The 17,889-nt window shown below is 36.2% G+C and overlaps 1 protein-coding gene across 4 annotated transcripts in view; it reads left to right on the top strand.

Moving 5' to 3' along the window:
- The window catches only part of sptb (spectrin, beta, erythrocytic), a 118,319-nt gene that overhangs the window by 36,072 nt on the left and 64,358 nt on the right, over nucleotides 1-17,889 (top strand). For all 4 annotated transcript variants that reach the window (XM_062040952.1, XM_062040954.1, XM_062040953.1 and 1 more), the window contains 9 exons: nucleotides 1,122-1,295; nucleotides 4,135-4,232; nucleotides 9,608-9,688; nucleotides 9,756-9,871; nucleotides 9,940-10,052; nucleotides 10,122-10,309; nucleotides 15,212-15,329; nucleotides 15,390-15,548; nucleotides 15,606-15,908. In XM_062040952.1, coding sequence (XP_061896936.1) covers nucleotides 1,122-1,295; nucleotides 4,135-4,232; nucleotides 9,608-9,688; nucleotides 9,756-9,871; nucleotides 9,940-10,052; nucleotides 10,122-10,309; nucleotides 15,212-15,329; nucleotides 15,390-15,548; nucleotides 15,606-15,908 — 1,350 coding nt within the window. The remainder of the gene's footprint in view (nucleotides 1-1,121; nucleotides 1,296-4,134; nucleotides 4,233-9,607; nucleotides 9,689-9,755; nucleotides 9,872-9,939; nucleotides 10,053-10,121; nucleotides 10,310-15,211; nucleotides 15,330-15,389; nucleotides 15,549-15,605; nucleotides 15,909-17,889) is intronic.

Below are 17,889 nucleotides of genomic sequence, written 5' to 3'. Positions count from 1 at the left end.
ATCTTAAAAAAATAAAAAAAATCCTAAACAATTTTTTTTCCTGAAAACTACTCCTTTTTCCTCTTGTTACTTATTTCTTTGAAATTATATAATTTTTTTTCTAATTGTTTTTTTCTTGTTAAAATTACAAAAAAAAAAATTAAATTTTTCTCATAGCATTAAGACTTTATTGTTGTAAAATAAGTTGTTTTTTTAACGTTAAAGTCGCAGTTTTGTTGTTGTTGTAACAGTGCATCAGTGCAGTTTCAGTACATCTTTATTGTTTGTTTGAAATAGGACTTAACTTCTCAAAAAGTAAAAAAAAAAGATAATTTTTCATATTACAATTACATTTTGTAAAACATTTTTTAGTTTATTCATGTTATATTCATAAATTTTTGTAGGATTCCGACTTTCTTCTTGACTATTGTTTAAAATCTGACTTTATTTTTTGTATTAATTTGTACAACTTAATTCTTCGGAAATTTAGAATTTTTTTCTTTGCTATATTTTTTAAATTAATATTAAAAAATATATTTTTTAGCTCTTTGTCAACCTTAACTATGACATTTCTTTCAGTGGATGTTACTTTTGTCTCATAACATTATGACTTTATTGACTTAAAATGTTAACTTTAAAAAAAACAAAAACATCTCATCTTAAAATTTTATTTTTGTCTTAGACTTAATTGTCTTACAATAATGTTTATTTTTAATCTTATAATTTTAAACTCCAATTTATCTCCCCCCATTATTTTATTTTTATTTTTGTAAAACGACCAAATCCGTTTTACTAAAATAACTTTTTTCTATCTAAATTTGAATTTTCAAATGTTTTTTAATGTCATTCTTGTAAAATTACATCTTAAAAAAAAATAAAAAAAAAAATACTAAACTATTTTTTTTCCTGAAAACTACTCCTTTTTCCTCTTGTTACTTATTTCTTTGATATTATATAATTTTTTTTCTAATTATGTTTTTTTTATTGTTAAAATTACCAAAAAAAATATTACATTTTTCTCATAGCATTAAGACTTTATTGTTGTAAAATAAGTTGTTTTTTTTACTTTAAAGTTTCAGTTTTGTTGTTGTGGTAACAGTGCATCAGTGCAGCTTCAGTACATCTTTATTGTTTGTGCTCAGCCTAAACCCACCAAGGGGAGAATGAGGATCCACTGCCTGGAGAACGTGGACAAGGCCTTGCAGTTCCTCAAGGAGCAGAGAGTCCACTTGGAGAATATGGGCTCTCACGACATCGTGGACGGGAACCATCGCCTCATCCTGGGCCTCATCTGGACCATCATCCTCCGCTTCCAGGTTGGCTCCTTTCTCCTTACCTTTGTTGTTTCTTTGACAGCTACCAGGCTATTTTGGCTTCAAACAAAATGGCCGTCTGCATTATTCACTCGTAACAAAGAGTCGACTTTTGTCGCGCTAAATTTAGTCTTCTCTGAGGAGGCGTCACGTGAGCGCTCTAATTGTGACAGGAAGTGACACGTCACACTTTCTTCCTTTGTGCCTGCACAAATAACTTGTTTTACAAAAGCAGTGAAGTTGTCACGTTGTGTAAATGGTAAATAAAAATAGAATACAACAAATCCTTTTGAACTTATATTCAATTGAATAGACTGCAAAGACAAGATATTTCATGTTCACACTGAGAAACTTCGTTTTTATTTGCAAATAATCATTAACTTGCAAAAAAGTTGTCATAGGGGCATTTTTACCAGTGTGTTACATGGCCTTTCCTTTTAACAACACTCAGTAAAGGTTTGGGAAGTGAGGAGACACATTTTGGAAGTGGAATTCTTTCCCATTCTTGCTTGATGTACAGCTTAAGTTGTTCAACAGTCTCCCTTCTGCTATTTTAGGCTTCATAATGCGCCACACATTTTCAATGTCTGGACTACAGGCAGGCCAGTCTAGTACCCACACTCTTTTACTATGAAGCCACGCTGTTGTAACACCTGGCTTGGCATCGTCTTGCTGAAATAAGCAGGGGCGTCCATGATAACAACATATGTTGCTCCAAAAGCTGTATGTACCTTTCAGCATTAATGGTGCCTTCACAGATGTGTAAGTTACCCATGTCTTGGCCACTAATACACCCCCATACCATCACACATGCTGCCTTTTACACTTTCACCCTAGAACAATCCGGATGGTTCTTTTCCTCTTTGGTCCGGAGGACACCACGTCCACAGTTTCCAAAAACAATTTGAAATGTGGACTCGTCAGACCACAGAACATGTTTCCACTTTGCATCAGTCCATCTTGGATGAGCTCAGGCCCAGCGAAGCCGGCGGCGTCTCTGGGTGTTGTTGATAAATGGCTTTGGCTTTGCATAGTAGAGGGATGATACTCGAAACCGGTTTTCCCGGTTGTTTGATAAGAAAAGAACCGAGTCCTCGGACTCGAATCCCTTTTTGAGAACCGGTACCCGTTATCGAGACCACTATAGTAAAGGAAAAGAGTTGATTCTTTATTCGAATCCCGTCCCGACCAGAAATGCTCCGTGTGACATCACAAGAAATGACGTCACGTAGCTCAGTCATTAGGCGCAGATAGCGAAAGCAGGAAAAACAATGGACGGGAAAAAGCGCTCCAAGGTGTATTAAAGTTCAAAACAAAAGCTATAATCCATCGAATAACTTTACTGAGAGATTTTAGCAGGGTAAAACACATGACCGACACTTTTACCACCAACCGGAAACATAGCAACCAGGCTAGCAACGCACCTTCTTAAAACCACCGCAGCACATACATATATATACAACACGTCTCCCTTTTTAACACTTTTGTTTTTCTTTCCTTGTAAACGTTACAAAATCACACTGTAGATGTGTTGTCTGTCTAATTATAAATAATGCAGACGAGGCGTGTAGGCTGAGTTCTTGACGTTTACTTTCACAGCGTGGCAACATGCAACAACACTTTTCGGGGCTACCGCGCATGCTCGTCACTCCCGTTGCATGCTGGGTAGTGTAGTTGTTATATTCTCTAGCTCATAACATTTTTCCCCCATAAAGAAATAATGTTAACTCAATAAAGTGTATTTCTTTTATTAGCTTTAACTTTTCATTTTTTAGCATTATAAGCACATTTGCAAACAACTTTTCTCTTCATAGAATTTTCTTTCAATAAAGAAATAAAGTGCAAAAATGTCAAAGCATCATAACAAACAGTTATGTTCCAATAGCAGCAGAAGTGCACTTTTTGGAGAGCTGTATTATTTTCAGTTTTGTGCCCAAGGGACTGATTTTATTTAACACTATATTATTATTTATACACCTATAGTGATCACAGAGACAGCTTGTTTTTGTGTTACTGTATATATTTGTTTCTCTGAAAAATCCCACTTAATATACTTTGGGTAACAACAGTCAATATTTATTTATTTTATTTTATTTTTTTAGGTGGGTAACAGTCAATATTTATTTATTTATTAGATTTTATTTTTTTCTTATATAATAAAAGTGAGCTTTTGTTAAACCAAATATTGTGTGTTTTTTTCCATATACAACAACCTATCTGGACTCCATAAGAGAATCGATAAGGAATCGGTTCGATAAGAGGATTCGATAATAGGCTCCAACTCGATAATTCCTTATCAAACATCATCCCTAGCATAGGAGAGTTTTAACTTGCACTTACAGACGTAGCGACCAACTGTAGTTACTGACAGTGGTTTTTCTGACGTGTTCCTGAGCCCATGTGGTGATATCCTTTACACACTGATGTGGCTTTTTGATGCAGTACCGCCTGAGGGATGGAAGGTGTGTAATATCATGGCTTACGTGCAGTGATTTCTCCACATTCTCTGAACCTTTTGATGATATTACGGAGCGTAGATGGTGAAATCAACAATTTGCTCAGGCATTTGTTAACAAGTGGTGACCCTCGCCCCGTCCTTGTTGGTGAATGACTGAGCATTTCATGGAAGCTGCTTTTATACCCAATCATGGCGCCCACCTGTTCCCAATTAGCCCGTTCACCTGTGGGATGTTCCAAATAGAAAAGGATTTGTTGTATTCTCGTTTTCTTGAGCATTTACACAACGTGACAACTTGACCGGGTTTGTGTTTTGTATAATTTAACACAAACATCTGTAGTTGGTTTATTTACCATCCCGGCTGCTCCTCATCCTCGTCCTCAGATCCAGGACATCGTCGTGGAGACGGGCCAGGAGGACCAGAAGGAAACCCGCTCGGCCAAAGATGCTCTTCTTCTGTGGTGTCAGATGAAAACTGCAGGGTCAGTTTAGCTAAGCTTGTCATTGATATCAAAGCGTTCTGAAAAAATATCCCATTTTTTAATGGTCTGTTTTACATTTAATAACTTGTATGATGTCATCAGTGTCCAATGGAAATCAAGCATGTCCACATTTAGGGAGGTTTTTCATTTTTGTCAAAATAGGATTTGTGTTTTAGTATGCATAATTTATAATTAGTTAGACTGAAAACAAGAAACTTGAAGCTATTTCACTTTGTTTCCAGTTTACGGCTATGCTAGCTGGTTATAGATTCACATTTATAATAACGCCATTAGTTAAACCTAGCTTGGCTTCTGTATAACCATGTTAACTTTTGAGAACTCGAGGCTATGCTAGCTGGTAATAGCTTCACATTTGCAGTAAAGCTAATAGCTAATAAGTGGTACAAGAATAAAACATAGCTTGGCTTCTGAACTTGTATCAAGCTTTTTATTCCGCATAGCTATCTTAACGAGCTAAAGCTAAGCTAGCAAATTATCCAACATCTATCTCTGAAATACTATGCTAAAAATTGCCCAAATTAAAAACCTTGGAGAGGAAGTAAAGTTGGAAAGCTATCATTTCATTTGAACAGATTTGCTTGTTAAAAAAATGTTTAGAGAGAAAAGATAGCGTTGATGCTCTGTTAGATTAGCTTTCATTAGTTAGGATAGCTAAATTCTAAAAAAAAAAAAAAAAATACTAAATGTTTCGAGCATTAGTCAAGCTAGCAAATAGCTAGTTCTTATTTTTTATATTTCTCTCCCGAGTTTCTTTGGTGTACATTTTTGTGTAAAATTTTGGAATGCATAATTTATAATTAGTTAGACTGAAAACAAGAAACTTAAAGCTATTTCACTTTGTTTCCAGTTTACGGCTATGCTAGCTGGTTATAGATTCACATTTACAATAACGCTGTTAGTTAATTGGTAGTATGACAACAAAACCTAGCTTGGCTTCTGTATAACCATGTTAACTTTTAAGAACTTATCTACTTTTTTATTCCGCATTTAGCTAGGTTAGCTAGCTTAACCTAAGCTAACTAATTCACTGAAATAAGCTGGGAGAGAAAGTTTACTTAGAAAGCTTTTCTATCGTGTCATTTGAACAGGTTTGCTTGTTAAAAAAGTGTTATTTAGAGAGAAAAGATAGCGTTGATGCTCTGTTAGATTAGCTTTCGTTAGTTAGGATAGATAAATTCTAAAAAAAACAAAACATAAAAGAATAAATGTTTCGAGCATTAGTTAAGCTAGCAAATAGCTATTTCTTATTTTTTATATTTCTCTCCCGAGTTTCTTTGGTATACATTTGTGTGTAAAATTTTGGAATGCATAATTTATAATTAGTTAGACTAAAAACAAGAAACTTGAAGCTATTTCACTTTGTTTCCAGTTTACGGCTATGCTAGCTGGTAATAGATTCACATTTACAATAACGCTATTAGTTAATTGGTAGTATGACAACAAAACCTAGCTTGGCTTCTGTATAACCATAAGAACTTTTATCTACTTTTTTATTCCGCATTTAGCTAGGTTAGCTAGCTTAACCTAAGCTAACTAATTCACTGAAATAAGCTGGGAGAGAAAGTTTACTTAGAAAGCTTTTCTATCGTGTCATTTGAACAGGTTTGCTTGTTAAAAAAGTGTTATTTAGAGAGAAAAGATAGCGTTGATGCTCTGTTAGATTAGCTTTCATTAGTTAGGATAGCTAAATTCTAAAAAAAAAACATAAAATACTAAATGTTTCGAGCATTAGTCAAGCTAGCAAATAGCTAGTTCTTATTTTTTATATTTCTCTCCCGAGTTTCTTTGGCATACATTTGCGTGTAAAATTTTAGTATGCATAATTTATAATTAGTTAGACTAAAAACAAGAAACTTGAAGCTATTTCACTTTGTTTCCAGTTTACGGCTATGCTAGCTGGTTATAGATTCACATTTACAATAACGCTCTTAGTTAATTGGTAGTATGACAACAAAACCTAGCTTGGCTTCTGTATATAAGAACTTTTATCTACTTTTTTTATTCCACATTTAGCTAGGTTAGCTAGCTTAACCTAAGCTAACCAATTCACTGAAATAAGTTGGGAGAGAAAGTTTACTTAGAAAGCTTTTCTATCGTGTCAGTTGAACAGGTTTGCTTGTTAAAAAAGTGTTATTTAGAGAGAAAAGATAGCGTTGATGCTCTGTTAGATTAGCTTTCGTTAGTTAGGATAGATAAATTCTAAAAAAAACAAAACATAAAAGAATAAATGTTTCGAGCATTAGTTAAGCTAGCAAATAGCTATTTCTTATTTTTTATATTTCTCTCCCGAGTTTCTTTGGTATACATTTGTGTGTAAAATTTTGGAATGCATAATTTATAATTAGTTAGACTAAAAACAAGAAACTTGAAGCTATTTCACTTTGTTTCCAGTTTACGGCTATGCTAGCTGGTAATAGATTCACATTTACAATAACGCTGTTAGTTAATTGGTAGTATGACAACAAAACCTAGCTTGGCTTCTGTATAACCATAAGAACTTTTATCTACTTTTTTATTCCGCATTTAGCTAGGTTAGCTAGCTTAACCTAAGCTAACTAATTCACTGAAATAAGCTGGGAGAGAAAGTTTACTTAGAAAGCTTTTCTATCGTGTCATTTGAACAGGTTTGCTTGTTAAAAAAGTGTTATTTAGAGAGAAAAGATAGCGTTGATGCTCTGTTAGATTAGCTTTCATTAGTTAGGATAGCTAAATTCTAAAAAAAAAACATAAAATACTAAATGTTTCGAGCATTAGTCAAGCTAGCAAATAGCTAGTTCTTATTTTTTATATTTCTCTCCCGAGTTTCTTTGGCATACATTTGCGTGTAAAATTTTAGTATGCATAATTTATAATTAGTTAGACTAAAAACAAGAAACTTGAAGCTATTTCACTTTGTTTCCAGTTTACGGCTATGCTAGCTGGTTATAGATTCACATTTACAATAACGCTCTTAGTTAATTGGTAGTATGACAACAAAACCTAGCTTGGCTTCTGTATATAAGAACTTTTATCTACTTTTTTTATTCCACATTTAGCTAGGTTAGCTAGCTTAACCTAAGCTAACCAATTCACTGAAATAAGTTGGGAGAGAAAGTTTACTTAGAAAGCTTTTCTATCGTGTCAGTTGAACAGGTTTGCTTGTTAAAAAAGTGTTATTTAGAGAGAAAAGATAGCGTTGATGCTCTGTTAGATTAGCTTTCGTTAGTTAGGATAGATAAATTCTAAAAAAAACAAAACATAAAAGAATAAATGTTTCGAGCATTAGTTAAGCTAGCAAATAGCTATTTCTTATTTTTTATATTTCTCTCCCGAGTTTCTTTGGTATACATTTGTGTGTAAAATTTTGGAATGCATAATTTATAATTAGTTAGACTAAAAACAAGAAACTTGAAGCTATTTCACTTTGTTTCTAGTTTACGGCTATGCTAGCTGGTTATAGATTCACATTTACAATAACGCTATTAGTTAATTGGTAGTATGACAACAAAACCTAGCTTGGCTTCTGTATAACCATAAGAACTTTTATCTACTTTTTTATTCCGCATTTAGCTAGGTTAGCTAGCTTAACCTAAGCTAACTAATTCACTGAAATAAGCTGGGAGAGAAAGTTTACTTAGAAAGCTTTTCTATCGTGTCATTTGAACAGGTTTGCTTGTTAAAAAAGTGTTATTTAGAGAGAAAAGATAGCGTTGATGCTCTGTTAGATTAGCTTTCATTAGTTAGGATAGCTAAATTCTAAAAAAAAAACATAAAATACTAAATGTTTCGAGCATTAGTCAAGCTAGCAAATAGCTAGTTCTTATTTTTTATATTTCTCTCCCGAGTTTCTTTGGCATACATTTGCGTGTAAAATTTTAGTATGCATAATTTATAATTAGTTAGACTAAAAACAAGAAACTTGAAGCTATTTCACTTTGTTTCCAGTTTACGGCTATGCTAGCTGGTTATAGATTCACATTTACAATAACGCTCTTAGTTAATTGGTAGTATGACAACAAAACCTAGCTTGGCTTCTGTATATAAGAACTTTTATCTACTTTTTTTATTCCACATTTAGCTAGGTTAGCTAGCTTAACCTAAGCTAACCAATTCACTGAAATAAGTTGGGAGAGAAAGTTTACTTAGAAAGCTTTTCTATCGTGTCAGTTGAACAGGTTTGCTTGTTAAAAAAGTGTTATTTAGAGAGAAAAGATAGCGTTGATGCTCTGTTAGATTAGCTTACATTAGTTAGGATAGCTAAATTCTAAAAAAAAAAAACATAAAATACTAAATGTTTCGAGCATTAGTCAAGCTAGCAAATAGCTAGTTCTTATTTTTTATATTTCTCTCCCGAGTTTCTTGGTTATACATTTTTGTGTAAAATTTTAGAATGCATAATTTATAATTAGTTAGACTAAAAACAAGAAACTTGAAGCTATTTCACCTTGTTTCCAGTTTACGGCTATGCTAGCTGGTAATAGATTCACATTTACAATAACGCCATTAGTTAAACCTAGCTTGGCTTCTGTATAACCATGTTAACTTTTGAGAACTCGAGGCTATGCTAGCTGGTAATAGCTTCACATTTGCAATAAAGCTAATAGCTAATAAGTGGTACAAGAATAAAACATAGCTTGGCTTCTGAACTTGTATCGAGCTTTTTATTCCGCATAGCTATCTTAGCGAGCTAAAGCTAAGCTAGCAAATTATCCAACATCTATCTCTGAAATACTACGCTAAAAATTGCCCGAATTAAAAACCTTGGAGAGGAAGTAAAGTTGGAAAGCTATCATTTCATTTTAACAGATTTGCTTGTTAAAAAAATGTTTAGAGAGAAAAGATAGCGTTGATGTTCTGTTAGATTAGCTTTCATTAGTTAGGATGGCTAAATTCTAAAAAAAAAACATAAAAGAATAAATGTTTCAAGCAATAGTTAAGCTAGCAAATAGCTAGTTCTTATTTTTTATATTTCTCTCCCGAGTTTCTTTGGTATACATTTGTGTGTAAAATTTTGGAATGCATAATTTATAATTAGTTAGACTAAAAACAAGAAACTTAAAGCTATTTCACTTTGTTTCCAGTTTACGGCTATGCTAGCTGGTTATAGATTCACATTTACAATAACGCTATTAGTTAATTGGTAGCATGACAACAAAACCTAGCTTAGCTTCTCTAAGAACTTTTATTTACTTTTTTATTCCGCATTTGGTTAGGTTAGCTAGCTAAACCTAAGCTAACTAATTCACTGAAATACTACGCTCAAATTGCACAAAAGAAAGAGCTTGGAGAGAAAGTCATTTTTTATTTGATTCAGATTCTCTGCTAAAGAGAAAAGCTAGCTTTGACGCTAGGTTTTTTTTTGGTCTTTTTTGCAGCTATCCCAACGTCAACATCACAAACTTCACCACCAGCTGGAAAGACGGCATGGCCTTCAACGCTCTCATCCACAAACACCAGTAAGCTGAGCCGGACTTTGCCGGCTACCGAGCTAAGTTTGTGCTAAGCATTGTCTTGCGCTCCTAGACCAGATCTGGTGGACTTCAACAGTCTGAAGAGGTCCAATCCGACGCACAATCTCCAGAATGCCTTCAACGTGGCAGAGAAACAACTCGGCGTGACCAAACTGTTGGACCCAGAAGGTAAGCCGGACAAAAATCCAAAAGTAAACGTTCCGAGCGTTCTCTGTCCGGACTGACGGGCTCTGTAGATGTGTTCACCGAGAACCCGGACGAGAAGTCCATCATCACGTACGTGGTGGCCTTCTACCATTACTTCTCCAAGATGAAGCAGCTGGCCGTGGAGGGCAAGAGGGTTGGGAAGGTAAGCCAGGAAGACCGTCCTCCTTCTCCGGAGGTTCCTTCCTAAATTCCTGAATCCTCCGCCCGCCAGGCCCTGGATCACGCCATCGAGACGGAGAAGATGATCGACAAGTACGAGACGTTAGCCTCTGACTTGCTGGCGTGGATCGAGCAGACCATCGGCGTGCTCAACAACCGCAAACTGGCTAACTCGCTGTCGGGCGTTCAGCATCAGCTTCAAGCCTTCAACACGTACAGAACCGTGGAGAAGCCGCCCAAGTAAGTCCCGCGTTAGCGCTTTGTTGGCCAATACCAGGATACGCTATTTGTCACGGAATGGAACGCTAGGACTGTTTACATTTTTACTAACCATTACATGATCGGGCAGGGAAAACGTGCACATTTTGTTCTTCGATAGCGTTGGAATTAGCAAAAAATGTTGCCGCTGCATGCTAACACTAGCATTTGCTAACTTTTTTTTAGCTAATTTTTGCACTCATTTTTTAGCTCATTTTGTAGCCAACATTTTGTCAAACTGTTTTCATTGGTTTTTATATATATATTTTTTACGTACACTGTAAAAAACTAAATCGGTAGATTTTACAGTAAAAAATTAGCAACTCAGTCACCAGAATTTTACTGTAAAATAAACTATTTTTTTAACAGCATATTACGGTATATGGAAAAAAAAGTACTACTGTTTTTTTACAGCAAATACCTGGCAGCTTAGTCACCAGAATTTTGTTCACACATTTTGTTCTTCGATCGCGTTGGAATTAGCGAAAAAATGTTGCCTCTGCATGCTAACACTAGCATTTGCTAACTTTTTTTTAGCTAATTTTTGCACTTATTTTTTAGCTCATTTTGTAGCCAACATTTTGTCAAACTGTTTTCATTGATTTTTATATATATTTTTTTTAAGTACACTGTAAAAAACTAAATCGGTAGATTTTACAGTAAAAAATTAGCAACTCAGTCACCAGAATTTTACTGTAAAATATACAGTGTTTTTTTAACAGAATATTACGGTATATGGAAAAAAAAGTACTTTTTTCCAGCAAAAACCTGGCAGCTTAGTCGCCAGAATTTTGTTCACACATTTTGTTCTTCGATAGCGTTGGAATTAGCAAAAAATGTTGCTGCTACATGCTAACTTTTTTTTAGCAAATTTTTGCACTTATTTTTTTAGCTAATTTGGTAGCCAACATTTTGTCAAACTGTTTTCATTGAGGGCCAAATCTCATGCCTGCCCTCAGAGGACTGCTTGTAACAGCAAATAATATATAAATTATTATGCAATTGATTATTATATATATATATATATATATATATATATATATATATATATATATATATATATATATATATATATATATATATATATATATATATATATATATATAAATATATATATATATATATTTTATTTTTATTTTACATACTCTGCGAAAAACAAAATCAATGGATTTTACAGTAAAAAATTAGCAACTCAGTCACCAGAATTTTACTGTAAAATATACAGTGTTTTTTTAACAGCATATTACGGTATATGGAAAAAAAGTACTACTGTTTTTTTACAGCAAAAACCTGGCAGCTTAGTCGCCAGAATTTTGTTCACACATTTTGTTCTTCGATAGCGTTGGAATTAGCAAAAAATGTTGCTGCTACATGCTAACTTTTTTTTAGCAAATTTTTGCACTTATTTTTTTAGCTAATTTGGTAGCCAACATTTTGTCAAACTGTTTTCATTGAGGGCCAAATCTCATGCCTGCCCTCAGAGGACTGCCTGTAACAGCAAATAATATATAAATTATTATGAATTTGATTATTATATATATATATATATATATATATATATATATATATATATATATATATATATATATAAAAAAATATATATATGTATATATATATATTTTTTTTTTCTTTTACATACTCTGCGAAAAACGAAATCAATGGATTTTACAGTAAAAAATTAGCAACTCAGTCACCAGAATTTTACTGTAAAATATACAGTGTTTTTTTAACAGCATATTACGGTATATGGAAAAAAAGTACTACTGTTTTTTTACAGCAAATACCTGGCAGCTTAGTCGCCAGAATTTTGTTCACACATTTTGTTCTTCGATAGCGTTGGAATTAGCAAAAAATGTTGCCGCTGCATGCTAACACTAGCATTTGCTAACTTTTTTTTAGCTAATTTTTGCACTTATTTTTTAGCTCATTTTGTAGCCAACATTTTGTCAAACTGTTTTCATTTATTTTTATATATTTTTTTTTTACGTACACTGTAAAAAAGTAAATCGGTAGATTTTACAGTAAAAAATTAGCAACTCAGTCACCAGAATTTTACTGTAAAATATACAGTGTTTTTTTAACAGCATATTACGGTATATGGAAAAAAAAGTACTACTGTTTTTTTTACAGCAAAAACCTGGCAGCTTAGTCGCCAGAATTTTGTTCACACATTTTGTTCTTCGATAGCGTTGGAATTAGCAAAACATGTTGCCTCTGCATGCTAACACTAGCATTTGCTAACTTTTTTTTAAGCTAATTTTTGCACTTATTTTTTTAGCTCATTTTGTAGCCAACATTTTGTCAAACTGTTTTCATGGATTTTTATGTATATATTTTTTACGTACACTGTAAAAAACTAAATCGGTAGATTTTACAGTAAAACATTTTGCAACTCAGTCACCAGAATTTTACTGTAAAATATACATTGTTTTTTTAACAGCATATTACGGTATATGGAAAAAAAAGTACTACTGTTTTTTTACAGCAAAGACCTGGCAGCTTAGTCGCCAGAATTTTGTTCACACATTTTGTTCTTCGATAGCGTTGGAATTAGCAAAAAAATTTGCTGCTGCATGCTAACTTTTTTTAGCAAATTTTTGCACTTATCTTTTTAGCTAATTTGGTAGCCAACATTTTGTCAAACTGTTTTCATTGAGGGCCAAATCTCATGCTTGCCCTCAGAGGACTGCTTGTAACAGCAAATAATATATAAATTATTATGCATTTGATTATTATATATATATTCTTTTTACGTACACTGTAAAAAACAAAATCTGTAGATTTTACAGTAAAAAATTAGCAACCCAGTCACCAGAATTATACTGTAAAATATGCAGTGTTTTTTTTAACAATATATTACAGTAAATGGAAAAACAGTACTACTGTTTTTTTACAGCAAAAACCTGGCAGCTAAAATGTACGGTGGTTTTTACAGCACATTACTGGAAATGGAAAAACAGTACCACTGTTTGTTTTTTTTAATTCTGGCAACTGAATTGCCAGTTTTTTTTTTTTACCATAAAACTGTGGTACCGTTTATCTATTTACAGTAAATCATTGTAAAAAAAATTAAAAAAACCCTGTAGATTTTACGGTAAAAACCCTGCAGCTCAGTCGCCGGAATTTGACTTTAAAACAATTCATTTAAAAAACACCATAATGAAAAATATCTATTGTCATTTTTACAAGTTGATGAATAACTTGCTTTGAAATCGTAAGCCAAGCAGATATTAAAGTATTCATTTTTATTTTAACGAAAAATTGTTTGGAAAGTACAAAAGCCAAAGCAGTGAAGTTGTCATGTTGTGTAAATGCTAAATAAAAAGAGAATACAACAAATCCTTTTCAACTTATATTCAATTGAATAGACTGCAAAGACAACATATTTCATCTTCACACTGACAAACTTTGTTTTTTTTTTGCAAATAATCATGAACTTAGAATTTAATGGCAGCAACACATTGCAAAAAAGTTGTCACGGGGGCATTTTTACCAGTGTGTTACATGGCCTTTCCTTTTAACAACACTCAGTAAAGGTTTGGGAAGTGAGGAGACACATTTTGGAAGTGGATTGCTTGATGTACAGCTTAAGTTGTTCAACAGTCTCCCTTCTCATATTTTAGCCTTCATATTTTCAATGGGAGACAGGTCTGGACTACAGGCAGGCCAGTGTAGTACCTGCACTCTTTTACTATGAAGCCACGCTGTTGTAACACGTGGCTTGGCATTGTCTTGCTGAAATAAGCAGGGGCGTCCATGGTAACGTTGCTTGGATGGCAACATATGTTGCTCCAAAACCTGTATGTACCTTTCAGCATTAATGGTGCCTTCACAGATGTGTAAGTTACCCATGTCTTGACCACTAATACACCCCCATACCATCACACATGTGTAAGTTACCCATGTCTTGGCCACTAATACACCCCCATACCATCACACATGCTGCCTTTTACACTTTCACCCGAGAACAATCCCCATGGTTCTTTTCCTCTTTGGTCCGGAGGACACGACGTCCACAGTTTCCAAAAACAATTTGAAATGTTGACTCGTCAGACCACAGAACACTTTCCCACTTTGCATCAGTCCATCTTAGATGAGCTCGGGCCCAGCGAAGCCGGCGGCGTTTCTGGGTGTTGTTGATAAATGGCTTTGGCTTTGCATAGTAGAGTTTTAACTTGCACTTACAGATGTAGCGACAAACTGTAGTTACTGACAGTGGGTTTCTGAACTGTTCCTGAGCCCATGTGGTGATATCCTTTACACACTGATGTGGCTTTTTGATGCAGTACCACCTGAGGGATGGAAGGTGTGTAATATCATGGCTTACGTGCAGTGATTTCTCCACATTCTCTGCACCTTTTGATGATATTACGGAGCGTCGATGGTGAAATCCCTAAATTCCTTGTTGAGAAATGTTGTTGTTCAACAATTTGCTCAGGCATTTGTCGACAAAGTGGTGACCCTCGACCCCGTCCTTGTTTGTGAACGACTGAGCATTTCATGGAAGCTGCTTTTATACCCAATCATGGCACCCACCTGTTCCCAATTAGCCTGTTCACCTGTGGGATGTTCCAAATAAGAGCATTCCTCAACTTTCTCACTCTTTTTTGCCACTTGTGCCAGCTTTTTTTGAAACTCATTCCAAATGAGCTCAAATTTGCAAAAAATAACCCAAGTTTTTTCCTTTGGGAACGTTAAATATCTTGTATTTGCAGCATATTCTATTGAATATAAGTTGAAAAGAATTTGCTGTATTCTCTTTTTATTTACCCTTCCCACAATGTGACAACTCACCCACTCATGGATATTTATGATATCGCTAGCAGATAGCTAACATGACCCAGAGAAGAAAAGTTCTCCCTAAGTGGATCTGCTGTCCAACAGGTTTCAGGAGAAGGGCAATCTGGAGGTGCTGCTCTTCACCATCCAGAGTCGAATGAGGGCCAACAACCAGCGGGTCTTCACCCCCAAAGAGGGCGCGCTGGTTGCCGATATCAACAGGGTGAGACCACCTGAGCACGCTAGAAAGTTTGAGCCAGTAGTTACTGGGTTTTTTACGCAGGCCTGGGAGCGACTGGAGTGTGCCGAGCACGAGCGAGAACGAGTCCTGAGGGACGAGTTGATCCGTCAGGAGAAGCTGGAGCAGACGGCCAGACGATTTGACCGCAAGGCGGCCATGAGGGAGACGTGGCTCCTGGAGAACCAGCGGTTAGTCGCTCAGGTAACCTCGCCGCCTCGCCCGTCACCTGCCGCCGCTCGTCTAACTGCGCTCCGCCAGGATAACTTCGGCTACGACCTGTCGGCTGTGGAAGCGGCGAAGAAGAAGCACGACGCCATCGAGACGGACATCGCCGCCTACCAGGAGCGCGTTCAGGCTGTGGTGGACATCTCCGAGGAGCTGGAGGCCGAGCGCTACCACGACGCCAAGCGGGTCGACGCACGCAAAGACAACGTCCTGCGCCTGTGGGACTACCTGCAGGACCTGCTGACCGCCCGGCGGGGACGCCTGGCCAAGAACTTGACCCTGCAGAGGATCTTCCAGGAGATGCTCTACATCATCAACTGGATGGACGACATGAAGGTAGCACACAGGGAATGAAGGTAGCACACAGGGAATGAAGGTAGCAGACAGGGAATGAAGGTAGCACACAGGGAATGAAGGTAGCAGACAGGGAATGAAGGTAGCACACAGGGAATGAAGGTAGCACACAGGGAATGAAGGTAGCACACAGGGAATGAAGGTAGCACACAGGGAATGAAGGTAGCACACAGGGAGTGAAGGTAGCAGACAGGGAATGAAGGTAGCAGACAGGGAATGAAGGTAGCACACAGGGAATGAAGGTAGCACACAGGGAATGAAGGTAGCACACAGGGAATGAAGGTAGCACACAGGGAATGAAGGTAGCACACAGGGAGTGAAGGTAGCAGACAGGGAATGAAGGTAGCACACAGGGAATGAAGGTAGCAGACAGGGAATGAAGGTAGCAGACAGGGAATGAAGGTAGCACACAGGGAATGAAGGTAGCACACAGGGAATGAAGGTAGCAGACAGGGAATGAAGGTAGCACACAGGGAATGAAGGTAGCACACAGGGAATGAAGGTAGCACACAGGGAATGAAGGTAGCACACAGGGAATGAAGGTAGCACACAGGGAATGAAGGTAGCACACAGGGAATGAAGGTAGCAGACAGGGAATGAAGGTAGCACACAGGGAATGAAGGTAGCACACAGGGAATGAAGGTAGCACACAGGGAATGAAGGTAGCACACAGGGAATGAAGGTAGCAGACAGGGAATGAAGGTAGCAGACAGGGAATGAAGGTAGCAGACAGGGAATGAAGGTAGCAGACAGGGAATGAAGGTAGCACACAGGGAATGAAGGTAGCACACAGGGAATGAAGGTAGCAGACAGGGAATGAAGGTAGCACACAGGGAATGAAGGTAGCAGACAGGGAATGAAGGTAGCAGACAGGGAATGAAGGTAGCAGACAGGGAATGAAGGTAGCAGACAGGGAATGAAGGTAGCACACAGGGAATGAAGGTAGCACACAGGGAATGAAGGTAGCAGACAGGGAATGAAGGTAGCAGACAGGGAATGAAGGTAGCACACAGGGAATGTGAGGTGGCCACTTTGTGTAGGCCATGGCTATCCAAAGTGCAGCCATTTGTGGCCCGTAGCTATTTTTTTAACGATTGTTAGCATTCTAACAATGCATCTCAGCATCAAATATTTTGTTACTTGACAAATGATACCTGTTAGCATGCTAATGTTAATATGCTAGCTTTTTTTTGGTACATGATGTGTGCTAATGTTAATTTTTTAGGTCCACATTATAGAGTAATATTTTGGTACTTTACACACGTTATAGTTATCATTTTAGCATGCAAATATTAGCATGCTAGTTTTTAAAACTGTATAGACTTCAGTTTCATATACAGTATTTTGGTATTCCAGTACTATGCTATTGTTAGCCTAGTCCTGTTAGCCTGCTAGCTCATTTCGCTGATATCTTTTGTTACTTTTTGCTATCTGTCCAGCGTGCTAACTGTTAGCACTTCAGTTGGGCGTTGGCTCTTCTGAATTCACACAACATTTCTACCGGAATAGCATTTTCTAGTTCTTTAAAAAAAATTACGTATGGTTCTACTGGTTTTGAAAGTTAAAAAACAAACAAAATGGCCTCCACTCCCTTTGATTTGTCAGTCTGTGGCCCGTTATAGTTATGATTTTAGCATGCAGATACTAGCATGCTAGTTTTTAAACTTTGTAGACTTCAGTTTCATATAAAGTATTTTGGTAATTCCACTAATGCTAACTGTAAGCATACTATTGTTAGCCTAGTCCTGTTAGCCTGCTAGCTCATTTCGCTGATATCTTTTGTTACTTTTTGCTATCCGGCCAGCGTGCTAACTGTTAGCACTTTAGTTGGGCGTTGGCTCTTCTGCATTCACACAACATTTCTACCGGAATTGCATTTTCTAGTTCTTTAAAAAAAAACGACATATTGTTTTACTGGTTTAGAACTTTAAAAAAAAAAACAAATGGCCTCCACACTCTTTGA

This window comes from Entelurus aequoreus, linkage group LG03 (genome assembly GCF_033978785.1).
Source record: "Entelurus aequoreus isolate RoL-2023_Sb linkage group LG03, RoL_Eaeq_v1.1, whole genome shotgun sequence".
Taxonomy (NCBI): domain Eukaryota; kingdom Metazoa; phylum Chordata; class Actinopteri; order Syngnathiformes; family Syngnathidae; genus Entelurus; species Entelurus aequoreus.
This window is presented reverse-complemented; position numbering and strand designations above follow the sequence as displayed.